Genomic DNA, 26,062 nt, shown 5'->3' with positions numbered 1-26,062 from the left:
TGGCAGTTCCTCTGAATGGACAGTCCAGCCCATGAGGGTCTTTCTGCGAGCTATCAAGACACCTAAATACCTGACAAGCCCTGTTCCAAAATGAGTGTCACAGCTCTCTTGTAGGGTGATCTCACAGGAAACACACTCACAGGCCACGCCCTTCCCGTTTTCCTTTTAAGGACCAGCTGCCAGAACTTAGCTTCCCATTTCCCTGGGTGACAGATGAAATGCTGGGGGGCTTTGGAGACCTGCACGCAATCCCAAGCTTGACTTCCAGAGCTCCAGTCCCTGCCTGGCATGATGAGATGTTGTAACCCTTTGGACATGAGCCCTTCGATTGGGCCCAGGGATCCTTCCCTCTCCTGCCCATCAGGTCTGGGCAGGACAAGAGGTCATGAGCGTATGATTTATTTGCTCTCAGATATTATAGGTCTGAGTTCTCTGCATAATGGCCCACGCATTCAAAGGAAAAGAAATTTACTCTTGCTCCATCCTCTAAACTAAAAACTTCCTCTTTAGACCGGCTAAGACAGTCAGTTAGAACCTTTTGCTCTTTCATGGAACCCACCAAGTCCAGAATCCTCCCTAATCAGGCACTTGGGAAAGCATCACCAATAGGTCTGAATCAAGACTTTGAAAGAAGTCTGTTTGCCATCCCTGTGTTAGGAGGAGGGAAAACCAACCTAACACACAAAAAAACCCCCTGGATGGGTAAAAAGGGGAGAACTCAAGTGATGTTTACAGTGAGAAAGAAGACCTGACTGCAGAATTCAAAAGGTCCTGGTTTCTTCTTTTCGTTGCTCTGCTTCTGAAATTCAGAAGCACAGCTTCAAGGCGTCTGCTGGGACAACCATTTCCAATTTGGGCAGATTTACTGCCAGGTAACATTATCCAAACATGCTTTAAGAAGAGTTGTAAAACGTGCAGCAGCACGAGGGCCAGAAATAGGATCGGGCGACAGGAGCCCTGAGGCGGCGCATCCCTCGCGTTCCCTCTTGAAAGCTGGAGTCACGTCTCCGAGTGTGGGAAATGAGCACAGCCTGCTGGGGCTGCTGCCTGATGGACGGAGGGGGCAGGACCCTGCATAGCTCCTGGAGAGAAGCAAAAATGTGATCTCTCCAAAAATAAACAGGGGGCAGAAAAAGACCGAGAGTAAAGAGTTGGAAGCACATGACTGGCGGTCGCGGTCCTGAAATACCAGCTTTCTACAGAAAGAAGCCTGTGAGAGGCAGAGAGCGGGAAATTCAGGAAGCGGCCTCTTTATATGGTCTCATCCGAATGGGCCAAGATTCAACGAACTGGAATTACTATGTCACAGGGAGCCTTTAGGGCCAGACTTGTTTCTGATCTTTATATGGTTCCCCCAGATTCTTAAGATGCCGAAATAGAAAAGATGCTACAGTGCCAAAAAAGGAGTCTTTTGAGTTTAGAAACTTCTCACATACTCTCAAAAGCCCCAGAGAAGCCCCACAATAGGAATCACTCCCAAATCCAAACTGCAACCTGTTTCAAAACTGCAGTCCAAACACACGCATGAGTTCCCAACAGAAAAGGCATTTGGCTATGCGAGATCCACTGGAAATTTCACACCCACCCATCTCCCAGCTTCTGGGAGCAACACAGCACCTGTGTTCAACCCGATTATGGGCCGAGAGCAGATTTTCCAATCTTTTTCTAGGAACCGGACAGAAGATCCAGGAAAGGTGTTCTCATGTGCTTGATGAGAGAGAAGACTAACACTGATAAAGATGTGACCTCAACCCAAGGGCTGGCGTTCGTTCCTTAAACCTGTGTCCATTTCCATCTCTGCCCACTTCTTCCTCCAGCCTCAGCCCTAGGTGTGACAACTAATTCACCGCCGACCTCAGTTTCTCCCTCGTGGATTTAAGGTCATGAAGCTAATGGACCATCCAAGCTTATAAATCAACCCCTGTGAGTACGCATAGCTCTTTCGAGATGGAAATGGATACAAGAAAATGCAAAATCTGCTTTAAGTATAAGAAAGAAACTTGACGGTCACTAGACATTAAAGCTGTTGGGTAAAAGACTGACTGCTGGAGAACCAGACATTCTCATGGTGCCAAAGAATGGTCCCACACATCACGTGCAGGCACAGAGAAGAAAATGTTCCTTCACAACAGAAATACTATCCCGACCCTAACTCAGTGATCAGACTTAGCAGCGCCACCAGCAGGAGGGAAGGGGCTTCACCTGAGGCACACGCCACCACGCGGGAAAAACTCCTGCAGCCAATGTTCATCGAGCCCCCCAATATGCTTTTAGCTTGTTGCAAGAGTAAGAGTGGGAGCAGGAAGGAAGACTGACAAATCCAGCATGGGGGAACCTCTATAGGACAACTGTCCCCAAAAGTCAACACCATTAAAAAGGTGTGTTGGGGGGGTAGACTGTTCTAAACTAAGATAGACTTAAGAGAAATGTAATGGATTGGTTCTTGATTGGATCCTGATTTGAAAAAATAGCTATAAAATACACTTAGGTGATAACTGGGGGGGAGGGGGAGGGATGGATATGGACCAAATAATGGGTGATGTTAGGGAACTGCTAATACTACTAGGTGTGGAATTGTGGATTTCTAGGAAAACATCCCCATTTTGCTAGAGATACATGCTGAAGTATTAAAGTGACATGTCACGAGGTCTGCTGTTAAATGGTTCAGCAAAACATATAAATATAAAACGCTTATGCACAGTATTAAAAGATACTTTATAAACTATCGTTTAAGCAAAGACAGCTATTTGATGCTGGTAACTGTTGAAGCTAGGGAGCGGGTATACGCTGTTCATGGGACACAGCAGTCTACCTTTCTGGATGTTTCTGATTTTAACGTATAGTTAAGAAATGAAAGAAACCAGATGCATAAAGTTCAGGTTAATAAAGGAGGCCAAAGGCAGGGCTGATGAGGAGGAGGGGCTTGTTCAAGGATCTATCTGCTCAGTGAAGAACTAAGCTCCATACGGACAGTCACTCTCCACCTCGCCCGGCTGGGAATTCCTGACACCGATGCCCTGAGGACCAGAAAATAACTCTCCACCCAAAACCTCTTGACGTCCTCGCCACAACAAGTGACAGGAGAGAGGCTTTTATACAAGGTGCCTCTTCACACACTCACCCACTTCAATCTACTGTGAATTCTATTTTAGTTGTGTGTACATAGGAATATGTGCGAGGTGGGTAAGAAAAAAACGTGGTGGAGAGAACACCAGACTGGACACCAGGTAACCCAGGCTCTAGTTCTAACTCTACCACTGACTGGTTCCATGATTCTGGGTTTTCACTCAAGCCAGAGGGGCTTCCCCTTGATTGTACAATTTTCTGATTCCAAGAGTCTATAAGTTATAGTATTTTCAATTCAGGGGAGAGGGTACCTAGACAAGTAGATGTAAATGATGACATGGGACACTTACCATCGGTTTGAGCTAGTATAAAGGAGATGGAGACAGAGAGAGAGAAGACAAGGTACAGAGAAAAATGAGAATAAGCAGAAAAGACTTCATCAATGGTGAATAAGCCAATCTAGGCAATGACAAAGAATATACTCACCAATTCCTAACTAACGATAATAGTATTAACCATCATCCCTTGAGGGTTTGCTATATGCCAAAGCTTTAGCAGGACTGCTGTGCAGAATCCTCATGCCCCAGTGAAGGACAACGGCACCTGCCAAGTTTACCAGCAAGGAAACTGAAACTTAGAGGCTAACTCCCCTAAAATCATCCTGGTGCTAAGTCACAGAGCAAGGTTTCAAGTCCAAGTCCCTGACACCAAAGCTTTGCACTGAACCAGGTGATACAGGAGATCCTAGACACTAGATGCATGCCAGCTAGAACAGGTTTGAAAAGACAGAGGGACTACAGAAAAGAACCTGTCTGGGCTAAAAAAAAAAAAAAAAAAAAAAAAAAAAAAAAAAAAAAANAAAAAAAAAAAAAAAAAAAAAAAAAAAAAAAAAAAAAAAAAAAAAAAAAAAAAAAAAAAAAAAAAAAAAAAAAAAAAAAAAAAAAAAAAAAATTGCCCAGTAAGAGAGACTAGGATGACAAGGTTAAGTTTTGGGAAGACCAAACCAAAAGGACCATTGCTTCCTTTACTTTCTAGGCACAGAGTAAGACATATCTGCTCATGATATGAGTATGTTCAGTAAGCTGAGAGGACCAGAAAATAGCTCACCCTAACCGTTAACCTCTGTAGTGCTGTTAGCCGACGTACGGATTAAGGGTAAAGTTGGGATTAAAAAGTGATGCCAACAATAAACTGTTAGCACTGCGCCAAACTGAATTAAGAGGAATCCAGTACAAGGCTCTGGCCTTGGAAAGTGGCTGCTTTGCTTCATGTCACAAGATATGCTTCTCATACCAAGAGAACAGCCATTTGGTGAAGGAGTGGCTAAATGCGGGGAGAAGGGGGTTTGCCAGAAAAGAAGGAAAGGGGAAAGGCCATAATTTTAAAGGAGGGACGGAGGGACAGACTGGAGGAGAGGAGGAATAGTCCTGGGTTCAAATCCTAAAATCGTGACTTTCTATCTGTGTAGCCTTGGGTGAGTCGTGTCTTTGTCAAGCCCTCTTTTCCTTGCGTGAAGAACAAGAATGGTCCCGAGCCCCTTGCAGATCCAGTGTGAGCATTGGAGACCACCTCCGACACGGAGCACACAGTAATGGTGGGGATGGTGGTGACTCTATGATTTATCAGAAATCATAACAGTAATAAACGCACACTCTGGAGGCAAGGATCTGGAATGGGAATGGGTGGAGACAACAGGAAGTTTCTGACAGGCGAACACTGCAGGGACCTTTATCTGGGCTGCCTTGCCCAAGTTTCATTCCAGGGGTCCAACTCCTATCTACTCCTGCTTCCCTCAAGATACAGAAATCCTTTAACGTTGCCTGAACCAAGAAGAGGAAACCACAGTTCCAGTGCTCACTGAGAACTAACCGTAAGGCTCAGGACGACCATAGTGTCTGCCAATTACTCTGGTGGTGTCACACTTCACCAAATATTCCCACATACCCTGTAATAAAAGGCCCACATCCCATATCTCAATACACGGCCATCAAGCAGCCCACTTCAAATGACTCATGGGATGGGGCTGCCAGCAGTTTGCGGAAGTGGCTGATCCAAAGAGGATAGATTTCAGCCTCAAAAGTCACTCCTGAAATTCGTCCTGGGTTTTTCTACCCTGGATGGCATCCTCTTAATCTCAGCTCTACCCCTCTGGGTCATTCTCAATCAGCTTTCCCCTCTCCTTGGGTCTGTACCTTCCAGACATTTACAAAGAAATGCCCTGTTCCCCCATACTTTTTGAAGTTCAGCTAAAATAAACATTCCTTTCAACTTGCATCATAAATTAAAACCGATACGTTTCTGTCATTCTCTTAACTCCTTTCAGTTTGCTAAAAATCCACCCGGCATACTCGGAGCCAGAAATGTGCACAACATCGAGGGTGTAAATTCCCAGAACTCCAAGGGGCAAGGCCTTCCTGGCACCTGTGACTCTGTAGAAGCACGGTCTAGACTTGCTCCCTCAAGCAAATCCAGAGCGGAATGATTTGGACGAAGTTGAGAGCAGAGGAGCAAGCTGTGACCTTGATGCTTTAAGAAACCTGATCTCTCATAAGACTCCTCAAGGGTGATGATGGAAAAGAAATGGAGGGAGCCTGAAGGAAGTATTAAACCATGGGCTGGCGGCCCACATCATGTAAGAACTAGAGGGCGCGATGGCGGGCTCCACTCCCCGCTCCTCAGTGTGGTGAGATGCCAACACCACAGGCCTCCCGCAGCAGCCCCTCTGTCCTGACTCACTTGGGGAAGCAAGAGGAGAAGGCGTGAGCATACAACAAGGTCATGGCTGGCAAGTTAGCACCCACTCCACTTTACCCCTCAAGTAACTCGGTAATCCGAAAATTTAAAAAAGTTCTACAATTGTGTTTCCCAAGCTTCTAAATTTCATGGAATGTTACTATTTCAAAAAACTTTATTTGTGGGGAGTAGGAGATGGTTGGCAGTACAGAGTTAACAGTTTTTATTTTGTTAAAGCTCTTTAAAAACAAAAAAAACCAAAAACCATTTCCGGGGCACCTGGATGGCTCAGTTGGTTAAGCCTCAGACTCTTGATTTCAGCTCAGGTCATGATCTCACAGTTCATGGGTTTGAGCCCCACGTCAGGCTCCGCATGGTCAGCATGGGGCCTGCTTGGGATTCTCTCTCTCCTTCTCTCTGCCCCTTCCCCGCTTGCCTTCTCTCTCACTCTCAAAATAAATAAATAAACTTAAAAAAAAAAGAAAACAGAACACCATTTCCTTTCATGATCATTTCACTAAAGAAGAGACATTTTCAATCTCCCCAAATTAGGAAGGACACAAATCAGGATAAAGAATGTTCCCTTTCAGAGAGGCAAACCATGAGGGACTCTTGAATGCTGACCAAAACTGAGGACTGATGGATGTGGGGGGGAGGAGGGATGGGCATGGAGGAGGGCACTTGTGGGGAAGAGCACTGGGTGTCATGTGGAAACTAATTTGACAATAAACTATTTGTAAAAAAAAAAAAAAAAAAAAGAATGTTCCCTTTCTAAAAAAAATTTTTTTTGAGTGTTAATTATTTTTGACTGAAAGAGAGCGAGAGCGAGAAAGCAGGGAAGGGGCAGAGAGAGAGGGAGACACAACACTCAAAGCGGGTTCTAGGCTCTATCTCTATCTAGGCTTTTAGCTGTCAGCACAGAGCCCAATGTGGTGCTCGAACATCCAAGCTGTGAGATCATGACCTGAGCCGGAGTCAGATGTTTAACTGACTTAGCCCCCTAGGTGCCCCAAGAATATTCCTTTAATTTGAATAGCTTATGAAAAACTTACTACACTGTTCTTGGTTTTCTCATGTTGGTAAAAACATCCTCCTAGACCAGGGTTAAAACATGCTACGTTCTATCTCTTTTTTCAGTTTCTCAGTCGAAGCCCAAGGTTCATTTCTCAGGCTCTCATCCCATCCTTTCTCGAACAAGAAAGGCAGAAGGCCAGCCACTCCACTCCTCCCAGGTGACATCACCCTGACACAAAAGGCATGATCTAGGTGCAGTCCCTTAATCTAGAAATTTTGCTACTCAGTCTGAAGTCGTAGGGAAGACCTCCTAATCTTCAAATAGTCCACAGCCAACTTCTCCAATTTTAGAGGCCTTTCCAGATTAACTTCTCAGAGTGCTCAGCGCAGCACATGCGTGACTGGGTACTGACATCCTAGTGACCACATCACAGGTCTCTGGGCCTCTTTCATGCCCACATTTCGGATCATGACTTCTAAGTGCGCCCCTGGTGGCAGAATCGCTTCCTGCCTAACCCCAGGTCAGTTACCCTAAGAGAAAATCGACATACTCTGCCTCTGTAACAACCACGCTCATTCTTTCCTTGGCAACATATCACTTGGGGGGGAAAAACCACAGTGATTTTGAAACAATCCAAAAGCAACTGACAGGTTCTGGATTCAGTAATGGGCGAGTAGTTTGTATTGGACTAACCTCCACACAGGTAACAACTATCAGCTCTGGATGAAATAGATGAAACAACTATTTGAAGGCACTGGAGGGCAAACAAAAGCAAGCAGAAACTAACAGGGACCTGATCCTTGAAAGAAAGAAAAAAAAAAAAAAAGGACCGGCCGAAACTCCACGTTGAAATGGATTTTCCCCGAGTGCACTCTCCAGTCTGCACAGCAACTGAGCAGCCAGGACAGAAGCAGGAAGTTGCAGGTGATTGGCTTGAGGACAAATCTGGGGGCTGCCAGAGTCACTAAACATAGAAAGGGAGAAGAGAGGGAGCCCCAGAACTGCATTTGAGCTCCCCTAAAATCCTTTAGGCTTACCTGAACTGCATCAAGAAACCCAGTGAAAAGCAACTGCTGAAGAGAGAACAAGGAAAAAAACAAACAAACCAACAAACCCCAAGTCCCCAAATCACTTAGTGGACATGAAATTTCAGTTGCTGCTCCCTGCAGGGGACAGACAATGGTTTGAGTTCCAGCAAGTTAAAGGTACTTGGTACATACCTTGAGTGTATCAGTGAAATCCCAAGTGAATCACATCTTAGGAGTGAAGACTGTGCCCCAGGAGTATGGGATTCGCTCTAGGGCTAAAGGGGAAACCAAAATAGACCTGACCTAACAAAGCCCCAAACCAAGTCTTCATAAATTCAAGGTGGTCTGCAAATACAGAAACTGCCTACTAAAATGGAAACCAACACTTTACAGAGGAGGGTGACATAATCCAGAGTTTCCACAATGTACTGTCTACAAGGTCCTGTGTACAAACAGAAATGACAGGACATGTGAAGAAACATGAAAATGTGACCCAAAGTCCAAGGAAAAAAACAACAAAAACTGACCCCAAGATGACCCAAATAATGGAATTAACAGATAAGGGTTTTAAAACAGCTACTATAAATATGTTCAAGGACTTTAAAGAAAAGATGATCATAATAAATGCACAAATGGGAATCTAACAGGAACAATGTAAAAAGGTAAGAAAGAGAAACAAATGGAAATTTAGAACTTAAAAGTTCAGTATCTGCAGTGAAAAGTTTAGCTAGAAGACAGCAGAAGAAATAATCAGTGAAAACAGAAAATATCCAGTTTGAAGGGGGAAAAAAGATAAAAGATAGGAAAAAAATAACAATGCTTTAGGAACAAAAAACACATGACGAACCAATGGAACAAGAGGAATAAGGAAAGAGAAAATGGGGCAAAGATATATTTGAAGAAAGAATGGCCTAAAATTTCCCCAAATCAGTTATAAATACCAACTTACTATTCACAGAACCTCAGAAAATTCCAAGCAGAATGAATACAAAGAAAATCACAGTCATAGTCACACTGCTAAAAACCAAAGATAAAAAGGAAATCTTTAAGGCAGCAAGAGAGAGGAGAAAGATATACATACAAAACCCATCATCAGAAACAATGAAGGCCAGAGGGCAGAGAAAAGAAGATCTTTAAAGCTCTGAAAAGAAAAAGTTCTCAATCCAGAACTCTAGATGGATAGAACATATTGTTCAGAAATGAGAGTAAAATAGAACTATTTTCAGCTCAAGCAAGTAGGGAGCAGTTCTCAGCAAATCCGTACCATGAGGGACGCTAGGGTAAGCTCTTCAGGCTAAAGAGAAATGATGCCTGATGGAAACCTGGATCTACAGGGAGAAAGGAAGAACAGAAACGGTAAACATGAGGGTGAAATTAGAGAGTCTCTTTTTTCTCTTGATTTCTCTAAATGACAACTATTTAAAGTGAAATGACAAATGGTATTGTGGAGTTTCTGAAGTATACAGTTTTAAAGTATGTGACGTCACCAGCACAAAGGATGAGAGGGGTCAGATGCACTCACACCGCTGCAAGGCTCTTGTGTTTTACGTGACGAGGTATGATAGTAATTCCATGCAGCCACGGAGGAGTTAAAGATGTATATTCTAATCCCTGGCACACGCGTGCGCGCGCACACACACACACACACACAGTATAAAAAAACATACCTGAAAAGCCAATGGAGAGATTAAAATGGACTATAAAAGCAATCGGCTAATAACTGACATAATTCTGTTATACAGGGTAAAGGCATGTGACCAGAAATGTTTCTGTCTGTCACCAATGACATTCAACATTAGTCAGTACCCTTTTCCTGTAAAATATCATTATGAAAGAATATTTTACTATCATTCTGCTCCTTCTCAGTAATTATTGACATGCTACATAATGAGAAGAAATCTAGCCTAGCTAATGACTTTACTGAGGCTTTCCGATCACAGTCTTCTGGTTCCTAACCGACTAGATATTCTCTGTTCACAGTACACCCTTTCCCTCTCTTCACCTCACCTAAATCATGGTGTTCCCCCCACGGACATCATTTCTCTGGCAATTCTTTCAAGTAGAGGCTGTTCATTTTTTAAAACTGCACAAATCAGGGTCCCAAGTGAGGCTCACTCCCCAAAGTTCCTCGAGACCATTATTCTTCTAAATGATCGTGGAACACTTCTCTTGAAACTCATACCGTTTGGCTACATCGCCTCCCCTCCCTTCTTCATGTCAGTCACTAACATCCGCATGCGCACAGACTGATCAGACACTAGGGTGTTGCTGCTCCCCCATGTGCCCCTCCATTCTCAGCAAAGTCCATTCTCTCATCAACGGTTCATCTAACGCTTAGCCTAAGAGTTCCCTAACTCTTCAAATAGCAATGACCTTGCTACTTTTTCCAACATCATCCCTGCTGCATCCCTGAAGTATCTAATCCCTTCCCTCCTTATTTAAGAACTTCTTTCTTGGTTTCACTTCCTCTTCCATCAACCCGGCTCACTCCCAAAGTCCATCACGCTACGCCTCCCCCCTTGTCTTTTCAGCACATTTCCCCAAGAACTACCCCAAATCTGGATCAAGTCACCTATAGGCCTCCATTGTGTCAATACCCACCTACTGAGGGCTGCTGGGAACCTGCAGTCATGCAAAGTAAGCCCTCCCAAGCTCATGTTCTGCCCTCTTTTGGCCCCATCCTACCTGGTCTCCCTGCATCGGCCTCACTTTCCTTCAACCTGTACTCCTTACCTGGATGGGCCCCTGGGAGTTACAGAGAGTTCTCTGCAGGAAAGGGATGCTAGGTCTCATATGCTGCCTAACAAGCTCTCTGAAGAAAGGCATCTGAGTATCCAGGGCTCTTGTAACCATGAGCTATGATTTCTTTTCTAATTATAAATAGGAATTCACTTTCATAGCTCATTTTGAACCCATAACTTTGAATTATTTTTCTTAAAGGCCGCCAAACTGTGTAAGCTTAGGGCCCACAACACCTGGAAGTATCTCTGACTACTGACTGCCAAAGCGCTCCTTCTGAACTGCAGATTTGACCACAGCTCTTCTCTGCTTAAAACTCACACACCCACACCTGGAGCGCATGAATGGTCTGGAAGCTGCCCAAAGGAATCAGAAGTTTTTCCTAGATGTTCCTCTTAGAAACCCCAAAATATACCCTGATGACTCCTGAATCTGTTATCACTGGCTTTCAACTTTCTCTCTTAAGCTCCAGACCAAAAATGTCAACTGTTTACCTGACATACCTCTTTGAAAATCCTGAGGGTAACTCAAAGTCAACATAACCCAACCTGAAATAATGATCTTTTATTGCTCCCCATGGCTGAGGCTCTTAAATCCTCAGTATCAGGGGCTCCTGGGTGGCTCAGTTGGTTAAGCGGCTGATTCTTGGTTTCAGCTCAGGCCATGATCTCACAGTTTGCAGGCTCAAGCCCCGTGTTGGGCTCTGCACTGAGAGCTGTGGAGCCTGCTTGGGATTCTGTCTCCCTCTCTCTCTGCCCCTCCCCTACTTGTGCACACACTTGTGCACGCACGTGCTCTCTCTCTCTCAAAATAAACATTAAAGAGAAATGATTCTCTTCTAAATTCCTAAAAATTATAAATAAAATGAATTGAATTTTTAAAAAATCCTCAGTCTCAAAAAATATCATTATCTATTTTGTCATGTTAGCTACATGGGGGGGTAGGCTCCAAACTGTGCTTCTTCCTACCTCCAACAGCCAATCTGCTACCACATCTTATCTATCTTCCCTTAAAAATGTCTATGGGCTGGGGCAGCACCTGGGTGGCTCAGGTCATGATCTCACAGTCATGGATGGAGCCCTGCATCAGGGTCCACGCTGAGCGCGGAGCCTGCTTAAGATGTTCTCTCTCCCCTGCTCATGTGCTCGCTCGCTCACTCTCTCTCTAACATAAATTTTTTTTTTAATGTCTACGGGCACTGACCTCTCCGCTTTACCCCCTTTGCTGTTGTTAGTTTGCTGTTCCCCACAGAAAGGTACATATGTCACCATAAGCAAGACAACTAACTAGAGGTGATCGCGAACGTGTTCTTTTAAAAACAGCCGTGCTTTTTAATGTGAAACCTCAGGGACTTCCCTACTGCTAAATCCAACAGACCCTGCTCCCGCCCTCCTAGGGGCATCAAGCACTCTTGACCCCTGCCTCCTCCTTGACACTCTCTTGCCTTGACTTCTGGATGCCACAGGTACCTGTGTTTCCCCTCCCCACTCTGGCCCATCCTCCTCAATTTCCTTCTGTGAGACATTCTCTGGCTGTGTATTCCTTTGACACGGATGTTCCTCAGATTCTCTCTGAGGGCCTCTTGTTACACAGATTCCCTTACAGAGCTGGGCTTCCATTTACCACCTCAATACTACTCACTTCCAAATCTCTCGCTCCGGCTCAGAGCCCAGTCCAGAGCATGTGGACCACACATCAAAGCTTCCTGGACGTGTCCAGCTAGGGGTCTCAGAGGCATCTCTAGCTAACCTGCCCCTAACATGAAAGCATCATCCCCCCGTACTGCTCCTCATTCATTGGATGAGGGCCTTCCTGAGGGCCTATGAAGTGACAGGCTCAGGTATTTCTGGAGCTTGCAGTTTAGTGAGGGACAGGACCTAAATACACAGTTACAAAATATGGATAAAATAATAGAAAAAGGAAAAAAAAAAAAGCTAAAGAGAGTATAATAAAGGGAGGTAATTTAAATAGAAGGGTAATATTCTTATTTAAAAAGGAGCAATGGGGCACCTGGGTGGCTCAGTCAGTTGAGCATCTGACTTCATCTCAGGTCATGATCTCATGGTCTGTGGGTTCAAGCCCCATGTTGGGCTCCGTGCTGACAGCTCAGAACCTGGAGCCTGCTTTGGATTCTGTGTCTCCCTCTCTCTGTGCCCCTCTTCCACTCGTGCTCTGTCTCTCTCTGTCTCTCAAAAATGAATAAACGTTAAAAAAAAATTAAGAAGGAGTGATATTCATGTTGAACACTGGAAAAGAAAAGTTGGGAGTCATCCTAGCAGAGAGGAGGCATGAATATTCTAGGGATCCACTCCACTCTTGTCCATTCTATAGGAGTCTAGGGAACTAGAGAAAGTAGGGGACTTCTAAGCAAAGTAAAGGCTCACTCCATGTGACTACAACCGGGTAGCAAGTGTGAAAGGAGGCTGGAGATGCAGGCAAGCACCAATCACACAGGTTCAAGGTAAGGATTTAGGATTTTTTTTAGCCTAAGGGCAATGGGTGTCTATTAAAGGGTTCTGAGTAGAAGTGAATGAGGTCCCTTTGCATGAGCCCACTCCAGCTGAAGTGCAGGAGGGCAGAAACACAAAAGATGAGTCCGTGTTAAGGCACTGGCCACAGTTCAGGTAAGTTAATAGTGGTTTAAGCCATGTCGCCAATTCTTGATAATTTTTTTCCCTAACAGAATCGCATTTAATTCCATGGATTTTGCTAAGCCTTGGCTCTGGGAACCTTGCCTGAAAATAAGTCAATTCTCATCATAACAAAAGTATCTTTATCATGAAAATTTTCACATACAAAAAAAAAAAAAGATTTCTGAGCACATGCTGGTATTCTACTTATTTCAAACGGGAGTCACAGCAAATTCTAATGTTACAACGGAATCTGAAGTCTTTTGAATTGGGTCATAAGCAGACAGGACCTGGGTTGTTAAATTACCTGAATGTTCTTTCATGTGAATGAGGACGCTGAGCTGAGGGTTCCTGTACATCACAGGCACCAACTTGGCTTGTCTCACCGATTCGCCTACACATATTTTTATTAAGCATCTAGCATATTCTTGTAATAGCAGAATTCTGAGTACTTAGTCTCTCATTTTGTGAAATTAAAGGATGTTTTCTAAATCCTATGAGATGGCGACTAATTCAGGTTATTTCCATAATGGACAGATTTCTCTCCAGGGTTACTAGGATCTATGCTCAGAGGACGCCTCAGAGAAAGCTACAAACTATCAGGACATAAATGAAGGGTGACCACTGTAAACCGCTGGACAGCTAGGTCCCCCTTGTAAAGGCTGAGCCAGGAGAGTTACAAGGCAGCGGTGCTGTACTTGAGCACATCTCTGAGACTGTCCTGACCAGCAAACACAAACGCTTTCAGTGAAGTGTGATGGCTGCATTGAAAATGCATCAGTGAAAGGCTACAAAAACATAAAAGTGTCAGTCTAACCTTCACAATATTATCACTTACTTCAGCGTCATATAAGAAGCACTGGCCTAGGGGCACTTGGGTGGCTCAGTCGGTTGAGTGTCTGACTTCAGCTCAGGTTATAATCTCACGGTTTGTGAGTTAGAGCCCCGTGTCAGGCTCTGTGCTGATGGCTTGGAACCTGGACCCTGCTTCAGTTACCGTGTCTCCTCTCTCTGCCCCTTCCCCATTTGTGTTCTTTCTCTCTCTCAAAATTAAATAAACATTTAAAAAAAAAAGCAGCAGCAGCACTGGCCTCATATGGTTCATTTGTTTAAAAAGACAAGGGGGCTGGTTTTGAAATATTTGAAAACCATCTCATTGCTTGCAAAAGTCCCTTCCGACTATTACTCCATCTCTGGAAGGGTCAACTGCCCCACTAACAAAGCCGGCGTGCCGTGCTCTCTCCCTCACTTCTAGGACTGGCTTGGGATATTTTCTCCTCTGCCCCTTTCCTGGCCCAACATCTACTCATCCTTGAAGTCTCAGCTCAGACGTGATTTTTCCCTAGACAACCGTTCTGGATGTCCTCAAGAATCAAAGGGGCTCAATGTAGGTATTCCCATTTTGCTCTGTGTTCACCCCTGCCTGGCACTTAATTGTCTGCAGCCCCGGATCAAAGTCCTGAGAGGCCAGGGAGCATGTCTGGTTTCTCACTGTACTGCCAGCTCTAAGCACAATGCCTGACATGTAGAAGATCCTCAGTCTGGTGTCACAAGTGAATGAGTGCATAAATGAACAGATATAACCTTCTACTCCAAGGTCACTGAGGTCACCAAGGTCACTCTTGCCCTCCTCAGTTCCTACCCACATTTCTCCAGAATGACAGCATGATATACGTCAGCAATTAAAGATTATTCTTTGGAAAGACCGGATTGGGTTTTGAGAAGAAGATGGAAGGAGACTAGTGGATGATTGATCTGTGGTATAGGCAGAAATACCACTAAAAGAGAGAAATAAAATAGCTCTCAAATGGCACAAAGAATTCTCACCAAAAGGGCCCCTCACCCACATGTTTCTGGACCTAAGGGCCAGTTAGTTCTGCGAAATATAAATATCTCCATATCTGAACAGAAATGCAATTGAAGACAAATGGATAACACTCCCCAATTCTCATCTGACACGGACGATGATAATAGTTAGCATGTGCCAGGCACTAGGCTAAGAGCTTTATATGTGCTCTTGTTTAATCCTCCAGCAACTGCTAACAGAGAGCTACTACTGTTATCTCCATATGACCAGCTGAGATGAGGAGTCAGGCTGAGGCGGGTAAGGAACTTGCCCATGATATAAACCTAGTAATGGGCAGAGCAGGGATTAAAGATGAAACAATAATCCTGTCCACTTCTCAGGTTGTGTAGATCACGAGAACAACAGCCAACTTAGTGGGGACCTGGGTTAAACTCTTTACACATATTTCTCATTTTAACTCTGCCCACTGGTGCCTAAGAGAAACTTCGAGTGCCATTCAAGCACTATCTTTTACCCCAGGACCTACAGGAAGTTAGCAAGAGCGACTCCCTCTGGCTTTCCAGAGATAGCAAAACAAGTCACCAGTTGTTAAAGTGTGTTGCACTGGGACAAGCAAAGAGCCTGAGCCGGCGCTGGGGGAGACTCTCAAGATGCTATTTCTAATGGCAGCCTCTACTCTTGGTTGACATTCCTTCCCACACAGTGGCAAGCCCTGGGGATGGTGAGCGACAGGCATCGCCCACCCTGAGGGAGAGCTCAAAACTGAAGCATGCGAAGCATGACACAAACATGAAGTGTGGAAAGCACATTCCTCGTGAACAGTTCCCCCATCAAATTCCCTGCATCCCTCCTCGACGACGTTATCGGGAGCATCATTCAACCCGGCCCATTGGAGCGTGCCTACGAAAAAGGCTGAAAAATGTGACCAATCAGGAAAGTTATTTTTGTGAGAAAGAAGAAAAATGTCACCAAAAAGGGTCAGTAGATAACCCTACTGGGCTGAAAATAACTGTCCGGCTGGCAGAGCAGTCAGGGGACAGGCGGAGGGCAAGAGACGTAATGCAGAGCGCCCAGGGAGCTCCAGTGGAGTGAGGCTGCCGAGGGATGAGGAAATTGGCCTAATTTGGGAACATGAGCCCAACAGCATTGCTCGGATTCCTGCGAGAGAATCTGGCTAACTTTCAGTTCTGTGTCCTAGGAGGCACACCGAAGGGATGGGGGGGTGGAAAGAAAGGGAACAGCTGTAACTCAAACATTTCTCCAGGCAAGTGGACGAATAAGGGTGATCAGGCGAGAGCCTACTCCCGATCCAGAAGGATTCCAGGGGAGTAACCCGAAAGCCTCTCTCTGCTGGGAGGTCTGTGCACTGAAAGATCTAGCAGGTAGAAGAAGATGGTGGAGAAGCACCTGGCTGGCGTCACAGAGATTAGTCTAGAGTCAGAGATGGGCTGAATGACTCTGGACGAGTCACCCAACCTCTTGAAGTCTCAGTGTCCTCATAGCTAAAATGACGTCAGAGGAGCACCCACTTCAAGAGCTCCCATGAGGCTTACGTAGGACACTGCATGCAGTTAACAGAGAGGTAGCAGCTGTTCCCATGCAAACCAAATTTATCATTAAAAGGACCATCTGCAAACCAAAGGTTAAGCCACAATGAGGTCTAGACCCAAATGAGAAGTGCTCATCCAAAGGACAGGCCAGCCCCGGACAGGTTTTGCCTGAGGTTACTTTTCTCCCACCTCATCGTAGGGTAGCATAACTTCATGGTACAAAGTACCCTGGTCTTTTCTTGAAGGAGCTGCGTAAGAGCAGAATCCCTGGAATCAACAGAAGGTGAAAGCTCAAACACTCAAGAAATCCAGTTGAATTCTCAGAGCTGCCCTGACAGGAGGAAGTTATACACTGCAGACATGTAGAACTATCTTCCGGTATAATTCTCAGAAGCTGTAACTGCTTAGCAGCCAACCTCAACTACCAACACCAGACTGCAGCTGAACTATGCAACTAGTGATCCACACCTGATCTGTGACAGGCGGCCCCATAATCCCCAAAAAGGGAAGAGTGCAGTCATAAACTTCCTTGGTGTTTACCGTTTTTTGAGAGATTCCTGTGTGCTGCGTACTGTGCTAAGCACGTTATGTGTATTACCTAAGTTGATCTAAAGAAGCAAGTTTGACCCTAACCAACTCTGAGCTAGTAAAACTGCATGAAGAGCTCATCTTTCAGGTGACTTAGTACAACTAGACAGTTGAAGTGCTTTGAAATGGTCTGAAATTTACAGAATGACTAAGCAAATAAAGAGACATTCCCTCTCCTCTCAGAGAGAGAAGAAGCGTTTAACGACCTGGACTGAGCCACAGGAATCCTAGCGGCGGAAAAGCCCCAAATGGTTACAGAGAAAATGGGCAGAAGGAAAAGACCCAGAAGAGCCAACAGAGGCAACTCCATCCAGTATCCTGGGATTTCAGGGCCTATAATTTTCCACCAAACTCTACACAACTTTAAGTTAGAAATCTGGAGAGGAATGTGGACTTTTTGTTGCTATTACTAAAAATAACTCTTTCCTGCGATACCCAAATCAATGGAAAAAAGACCTTTGTATGAATTCTGCTTTTTAAAAAAAGGATGATGACACACTGGTTGCAAATGGCCCTCTCAACAGCCCTTTTCCTCTTCTCCCTAACCCCAAACCCCAATGTGATGGCTGTGGCAACATGCCTGGCTGAAAAGTCCCTGACATTTAAGGTGGTTTTTAAAAGCTGGTTCTCACCAATGAAATGTAATGAGACGTCTACTTGGTGAGGTCTGTGGCTACTGTTTTCCTTATACGAAGGAACAAACTTAGTTGGCGTGCACCTTGAACTTCTACTATTGCCCCTCCTCCCACCTAGAATGCAGATCGGATGCCTGGGGAACAACTAGCCATCTCCCAGCCACAACGCAACTGTGTGGCAGAGCAGGAAGCCAGGAGCAGCCGGGGCAATGCGGGACCTTGCCCACTGGCTGCACCTGCCCTGCTCTGCCCTCCACGGGCCTTCCTGCTGTTGGAAAAATCATGCCGGCTTGATTCAGAAACCTGGGGTCAAGTTTCTGATCCATGTAGCCAAATTCAATAGTAAGCGATACACAAGAGTACCTGAAAATCAATTTGTCCTGAAAGACCAGGAGTTTTAAACTTCAACGGAAACAGCAGACGGCAGCTGAAACGTGAGTAAATCTGAGCAGGTGTATGAAAGGAAGGAATGGCAAACTGGACAAGGCAGGATGCATGTAAGCAAGCACCATTATCAGTACCAGCCGGCTCCAGCCAGCTGCCCTCTTGGCGGGAGGTGGTGGGGGGGGGGGGTTGCTGGCCCAGTGTGTCCCCTGTGCTAGAACTGATTTTAAAAAGAAGCCCAGAATCTGGATTTTCACATGAAGTTTCCTAATTTATAAACAACTAAATTAAAACATTTTAAACTCTGTATGGATCAAATAAGACATGACTGTAGGTCACGTTCAACCCCAAGGCTCCCAGTTTTCAATCTTAATAGAGGGGGTTAAGGCAAAATAAAAAGAACATCCAAGTTCTAGAAAAATAATAGTGATTAGCAGCAAATTGGGTGCTATGTGCCAGAGACTTTGTGGAGGGTTTTACATCTATTATCTCATGTTTTCTTTTCAGCCACCGTGTGGAGGACATGAAATGGTTATCCCTAGCTTACCAATGAGGGAACTGAGGCTGAAAGATGTTAAATCACTTGCTTGGAGCCCTAGGGTTCATGGGTGGCCGAGCCAGGATTCCAACCCAGGCCCGTATGACCCCAAGGCCTGTGCTCTTCCCCACTCGTCCTGAGGAATGCCCGCACATCCAGGAAGCACAAGCACTGCTTTGGGTCACTACCAGTTTACCTATGGATAAAAGAGTCAGGGTCCTCAAGGGGACTTCAAGTCAGTTTGACAGGAGACCCAGGCTCACATCCTCCTACATTGCTGCCTTTTAATAAAAATGGCAATGCAGTGGCCAATACTTATCTATTTACTAGATTACGGACTGAAAGCACATGTGTGTAGTGCTGTTTGGTTTACTAAAGTACTCTGAATGCATCTCTCTCTTAATCCCCACAGCAGCCTGGTGGTATGGTGACCACCACCTGACAGATAATGAAATGGAGGATTAGAGAGATTGGTGGACTTGTTCAAGATCCAGGCAATTAGTAGAGTGGGTCTCGAGCTCTGGATTGCCGGGGCCAAGCTGTGTGTTCTCTCTACTTTAGCAGATTACTCTTCCTCTTCCTCAACCAGAGTGCCCAACTCCACTACCCTCCTTCAAAATTATCATTCCTACTGAACTCTCCAGGAACCCAGATGTCTGGCAGCCCCCAGACACCATATTTACATGTTCATGGATAGCTTCATCCTACAATATCGTCAGCGAGAGGACAAAGAAAAATATACCAAGTCATGTGCTCCGCATGGGAATGTAAATGGGCACACACACAAGTCTTGGAATCTAATTTTAGAAAGAAAACAGCCAAAAAGCCCCACACAGCACAGTGAGCATCTGGCCCTGGGAGAGGCTGCCACACTGCTTTAAACCTTGGTCAACCCAGGGAGGCAAGGAATGCTGGAATTTTGACTGGCGTGTCACTGTCAGGCACCAGAGAGGTGAAAGAGGGGAACACCTTTTCATCATATTCTCCCAGAAAAATGCTAAGGCCCAGAGGTAGATGTCCCTGGGGAAATCAGCAGGTATTCCAGAGAGGCTGAAACCCTGAGAAGTTCATCCCAGTCTATAACTTTGAAGTTAGGTACTCACAGAACTGACTCTCACTTGGAGCCCAGGGGAAGGTGACGGCGGGAGAACAATGCCTACTGACCCCAGCCTAGAAGCTGGTGTGGTGTGGGGGCAACACAGAGCCTCAAGGCCATCAGGTCATTCCAGGACAACCTTCCTGGCCCACCACCTAACCACGACGGGTGGCCAGAATCACCTTCACAATTAAGTAGACGTGTGATTAGTCTTTCTGGTTGCCAGTGACCACGGGAACAGAAGTTCCATGATGGCAGGAGATTCTGTCTCTTTTGATCACTGAAATATGCCAACCCTGTAAAATGGTACCTGGCACACAGTAAACTCTAATAAATACTTGATGGACAAAGGAATAAATGATATGCTGTTGAGATGCAAGCTCCTAGACCCACGGTCTAAAGTGGCCAGAGGCCAAGAGGAGACTGCCATTAACCTAGTCATGTGCTTCCACGTTCTCTAATGTTTTTTAATTTATTATTTAGACAGAGAGAAACAGAGCATGAGTGGGGGAGGGTCAGAGAGAGAGGGAGACACAGAATCCAAAGCAGGCTGCAGGCTCTGAGCTTCAGCACAGAGCCTGATACAGGGCTTGAACTCATGAACCATGAGATTGTGACCTGAGCTGAAGTCGGCCTCTTAACCAAATGAGCCACCCAGGCACCCCTTGCACGTTCTCTCTTTGAAGAGAACTCTTAGAAGACATCCACAATTGCAGTTCAAGCTCCCTGAATCCCAGGGTAGGGTATGATCTGCGTTCTCTCGCCCTCTTCCCACATTCTACCACCGCTCCCTTAGCTGTGCCTTCAGTGGTCCACCCTCTGCCCGAACCGCCACCCCCCCCACCCCCCCCGCCCGGCCTCCATCCCACAACCCTCCTCCTCAGCTTCTAAGGGCTCCATTCCACACCGTGTGCTTCACCTCCCTGAGCCTCTGCGCTGTCGACTGCATGCCTGTTCCATGCTGGGCACTGTGGTCAACAAAGGGGTTACCATGGTAAAACACAACTCCTGACTTCCCAAAGCTCCCATCTTGTGAGGGAGCTGGGCAGGTAAACAAGTAGAATACAATGTAAGAAGCACTATAATGCAGCTGCTATGGCCAAAGTCACAAACTGACAAACCTCAGGACTAATCTAGTCCATATGGTGACTTGTTAAATTGTTTGCTAACCTGTAAAAATGTGTTGCTTTCTCACATTTTAGACTGCCAGTATCTCTTAGAGAATCAGAGGATCTGGGAATACGGGGCCTGTATTCTCCAGTGTCGGTCAGCTTTCGCTAGGCAGTGGTTACCTCTTTACAGGGGACATGTGGCCCCCGCCCCGTTTCCACAACCCCCCTCCCACCCTCTCCCTACTGCTCCAGGCAATGAGGCCAAGGGTAGGTTACCAACTTTCTGTGCTGCCATGACTGTTATCTTAGAGGAATGATCCTTGGTACCCACATTTCTACAGTGAGTGAGAAAGTGAAAGATAAACTGAAAGGGCCATGTAGAGAAATGCTGGAGAACTTACTTCCTGCAAGGGTGAAGAACGTCCCAACAAATGTTAGAAGTAGCTATGTCTTTAGTAGCATCTTCCCAGCATGCTTTGCTCATGCAGCTGCCTAGCCCGTTAGAACAGCTTCACTGTGTAGATCCCCTCACCTATTTTATACCTACTATGGCCAACGAGCTGGATACCTGAGAAGCCAGGTTTCCTGCTGCTTAGGAACTGTCTAGTGGGGCAGATAGATACATAAATAGAAAATTAGCATACAATGTGAGAACATACACAAGTTCTATGATAGGTACCACCAAGAAGCAGGAGCCCTAAGACAGCCTGAAGGAGTTATTTAGAGCTGGCAAAGGGATTACCCTGAAACTGACTCTTGAAAAGGGCAAAGTTTGTTCAAATGGACGGAGGAAGGTACAAAGGGGCTCTGAGGAAACTGCCAAAAATAATGCCCTGTCATTAAAAGTGTTGCTCATCAGGATTACCCACCCTCCACAGAGCAGCTGGACAAATTCCCACCATTCCAGGCCACTCGGAAAAGTTTCCAGGAAAGCAAGGCCAGTACTAATCCCCTTCCTGCCTGAAAACTGTAGAAAGTGCAGGTCACCTCTGAGAGCAAACGTCCAGTTGTGGAATCCAACATCCAACGTATGTCACCAGCACGCCTCATGGGCATTTATTTGGTAGAATTAAAGACCTGAATTTTACTGGATTTTCAGACTTCCCAGTTACCCCTGCCCCAGCAAACTGAAGAACATTCTCCACTGGGAATATAAAGCTATGCAGAGAAACTACTCTGGCATCAAAGAGAAAACGTTCCTCTGTCATTTCTTGCTAATAGGACAAATGCCAAGAAAGGGAATTCCCAAATCAAGATGGGAGGAAGGGCTGGTGTTAAAAAGAAGACATCTGGAATACTAAATCCTTGCTCATTAAGTAATTACTAACTCTGGGGCACCTGGGTGGCTCAGTCCCTTAAGCAACCAGCTCTTGATTTCAGGTTAGGTCATGATCTCTGGGTTCGAGCTGACAGCACGGAGCCTGCTTGGGATTCTCTGTTTCTCCCCTGCCTTCCACCCCGCCCCCCCCCCCGACTTCTCTCTCTCTTTCAAAATAAATACATTTTTTAAAAAAGCAGTTACTAACTCTTAGCATTTTTTTTTTAACACCCACCTCTCCAGTAAGAATCGAAGAGGAGTTCTTGTTACTGAGATGATTCTCCACTTGAGCTGACTCCTGTTGAGCTCGGCGACCCATCTTGGGCCCCTGTAAGGAGAGACGGCAAGAGCTGCTGACCCAAACATCTTTGAGCCACTATGAAGACAAGAATTCTGGGAAGGTAAGCAAGGACAGGATTTACGAAGACATGGTGGCTGATGGGATTTGAGAAACGTGAATTTATTTCTAAAAAATGCTCCAAATCCTTAAAACAAAGCACCTCACATCATTTCTATTTAATAGGAAAATATGAAATTCCTGGAATAATGATCCAAGTTTCTCCTTTAGGTAGAGCTTTAGTTTAGTTTCTCCTTTGGGTAGGTCTTTCCTATCCAAAGAAATGTAGCTACATTCCTCTAAAATGACCAGAGACCTCATGTCAGGCACTGGATTAAATGTTTCCCATGCCTGATTCCATTTAATCTTCACTGCAGCTCTTGGAAGTAGATATCAACATCTCCATTCTAGAGATAAGGAAACCGAGGCTCGAGAAGAGTTCATTTGTTTTAATTTTTACAATTTGATTATAATTGACACACAATGTTAACTTTTGTTTGTTTGTTTGTTTTAAACCGAGTAAGCAGCTTCATACTCCATTTGACCTCTGGACCCACGGCACCTAGCCATTCCTCCAATGTTATAAATCCGAGTCTTAATTTCCTAAATCATAACGCTAAGGTAACGCCTACCTCCTCGTGGGAATTTATGACAAGAAAAGGCCCCTCCAGCCTGCCTTCCTCATGCGTTAAAACACTACGGTCTTTACATGAACTTCTGGCAGGAGAAGTCCCACGGAAAAAGCCCTAGTATGAGTGCAAGTGCAACCCTGGCCAGGAACCGCCCCCCCCCCCCCCCCCCCCCTCCGCCCCCAGTCACCCTTCAGATATGTCCGTTCAAGGGGAGTTAGCACTCGGGGCTCCAGAAAGCGCAGACTGGCTGGAAAATTTCCCACCGCTCCCAGAGGCGGCAGGGGCAGGATGTGTTTTCTTCTTTTGGAGAATTTTAAAGAAAGCACACTCCAGGCCAGCAGCGGCGCAGTCCACCGCGGCCCCGGGGGCGGGGCAGCTGAGGCCGCCTCTTCCCCGGCCTCACCCCGGCGCGGCTCTGGGCCCGCCCGCTCCGGCCGCTGGGAACGGGCCAGGCCAAGGCGCCTCAATGACGCCGGGCCGGAGAGGTCGCTCCTCCCCACCCGCCAAATCCTAGCCCCAAATCCCCAAGCCGAGCCTCACGGAGGTGGCCGAGCTGCGGCGCCGCTCCTCGCCTAAGTCCAGCAAGTCCTCCATCTCCGCGGCCGCCCGACGTCACTTCCTGGAAACCAAGCGGCCCAGTCGCGTCCCTGACGACGGCTCCGCCCTTTCATCCCAATATTTAAAGGATCCGCGGCATCATTCCTGGATTCCGTGTATCCCCTTTGAATTTAAATGAAAACTTTTGTAAACTTCCTTGCTGAACTTCTGCAAGAAACCTCCAGATAGTAAATCCTGCTAAGGCTGCTCCTGTGGGACAGTGAAAATGTTAGTCTTTAGGAACTGTCTACATTTGTAGCTCTGTTTAAATATTAAGTGCAAAGCATTAGCTAATAGTAGTAATTAAACTGATCCTTCCTATATAGCTTCCTATTTAGCCTTTGCAGTGTACAAACGAACTTCACAGTTATTAGCTCACGTGAAGGGCATAATAACCATACGTGGAAAAACAAGATAAGTTGTCTTGTCTCCATTGGACAGTAAAGAAAACAGGCTCAAGGGTGGGGGAGTGCGGGGGGGGGGGGAGGTGTCAGGTGCAAATAAATAGTTTCTAATGGAAAATGCAATATATATAGTCTCTGCCTTCAAGAACTTTACAAAGAGGCTGAATAAGATGTCAAATACTTAAGTAGTAATAAGAGTCAAAAGTATAAGTAATCCCTCCAACAGTCCCACAAAGTGAACACCAGTGATAGCTCTATTCAACAGTTGAGGACACCGAGGTGCAAAGAGGTGACTTGAGGGAAATCATCTGAGTGCTAAGCAGCAGAGCCAGGTGTCTTTTCTTTTTGTTTTGTTTTAAGTTTATTTATTTATTTTGAGAGGGAGAGTGCATGTGCAGGAAGGACAGAGAGAGGGAGAGACAGAATCTCAAGCAGGCTGCGTGCTGTCAGCGCAAAGCACAATGATGTGGGGCTCAAATTCGCGAACCATGAGATATCGAGAGTTGGAGGCTTAACCAACTGAGCCACCCCGGTGCCCCTCCAGGTGCCTTTTTGATACCAGATCTTACAAGAGTTATTTTTCTCCTGCACATATTACTAGGTACCAGCCATTCTCCTAGGCTAGCCAAGGAAGATATTCCTCAAATTCCCAGCCTAATGGGGCAAGCAAGTTAAGTCTTCATTGACTCTTCATGTGAGATCCCCAAGTCATGGATCCCCCTGTTCCTGGTCAGTTGGAACCCCCAGAAGATGGTCTTGTGGTCCTGAGAGTGAGCAAGATTCCCAATATCATGCTGGGCATAAGGTCTAGATGAGCACTGCTAGAACGTGAGGACTTGCCAGTGGAAGTAGCGCCCCCTACAAGTGGATTGCAAGCATTTCCTAAATACCAAATAAATTATTCAATGCAACCAGTCATCCACAGATGTTTACTGGGTAGGGCCCGTGTGTTTGCATCCTTGTGAGAGCAACAACACTGCTTGGATGTCAGAAAATCTGAGGTCTTATCCTGGTTCTGCTGATAACTACCTGTGTGGCCAGGCATAACCCTCTGGACCTGTCTTCTCTCTTGTAATTGCTTGTAGGGATTAACCCAAGATCTGCTTCTCAATGAAAACACCCTGTAGATTTTAATCTGAAGAAACATCCATGGCCAAAATCCGAGACAGAGGAAATACAGGCTCCAATGAATCTTTTATTTCCTTTTTCCTTGGTACCAGATGAAGAAGAAGGGATTACTCTTTGGATTTTTCCAAAATCTATATCCTACCTCCCTGCTTTGTGTGAGCTCACAGTGACACTACTACCGCCTTAAAGGCAGTTTTCAAACCTTTATCCTCACTTCTTCCTTGACTTGCTGAAAGCAAATGGTGCCTGGTGCTTACTCTGGGCAGAAAGAAGCTCCAGAGTAGTGTCTTCCAGACCTTGCTGAGCACCCAAATCACCTGTGAGGGTTATTATACTACTCTTTTTTTTTTTTAAGTTTATTTTATTTTGAGGGGGACGGGAGGGGGCGCAGGGGAGGGGCAGAGAGAGGAGGAGAGAGAGAAAATCCCAAGCAGGCCCAGAGCTGCCAGCAGAGCCGGATGCGGGGCTTGAACCCATGAACCCATGAGATCATGACCTGAGCTGAAACTGTGAGTAGGATGTTCCCCCGACTGAGCCACCCAGGTGCCCCGCCCCACCTGTGAGGTTTATGAAAAACACATGTGCCAGGTCCCCAACCCCGGAGGGTGATTTGGTAGAGGTGGAGTCTTCAGAAGGATATCATTTTAATAAATTTCCTCCCATCTTGCAAGTGTTTGCTTAAAGGCCTCGGTAAGGTTTCTGTCACCCTATTTCAAGTTTCAGCA

At 45.8% G+C, this 26,062-nt stretch overlaps 1 protein-coding gene across 2 annotated transcripts in view; it reads right to left on the bottom strand.

Moving 5' to 3' along the window:
• Nucleotides 1-23,812, bottom strand: part of IFT43 (intraflagellar transport 43) — an 82,112-nt gene extending 58,300 nt beyond the window's left edge. The window contains exons 1-2 of one of the 2 annotated variants that reach the window (XM_039232323.1): nucleotides 23,749-23,812; nucleotides 22,475-22,567 (exon numbers count right to left, since the gene is read on the bottom strand). In XM_039232323.1, coding sequence (XP_039088254.1) covers nucleotides 22,475-22,567; nucleotides 23,749-23,802 — 147 coding nt within the window. In that variant the 5' untranslated portion in view covers nucleotides 23,803-23,812. Of the gene's footprint in view, nucleotides 1-22,474; nucleotides 22,568-23,395; nucleotides 23,528-23,748 lie in introns of those variants that run through there. The other variant, XM_039232324.1, reaches the window with a different exon arrangement.
• Nucleotides 23,813-26,062: the final 2,250 nt, after the last annotated feature.

The sequence above is a fragment of the Hyaena hyaena genome, unplaced genomic scaffold (genome assembly GCF_003009895.1).
Source record: "Hyaena hyaena isolate Hyena2069 unplaced genomic scaffold, ASM300989v1 scaffold_65, whole genome shotgun sequence".
NCBI lineage: Eukaryota > Metazoa > Chordata > Mammalia > Carnivora > Hyaenidae > Hyaena > Hyaena hyaena.
This window is presented reverse-complemented; position numbering and strand designations above follow the sequence as displayed.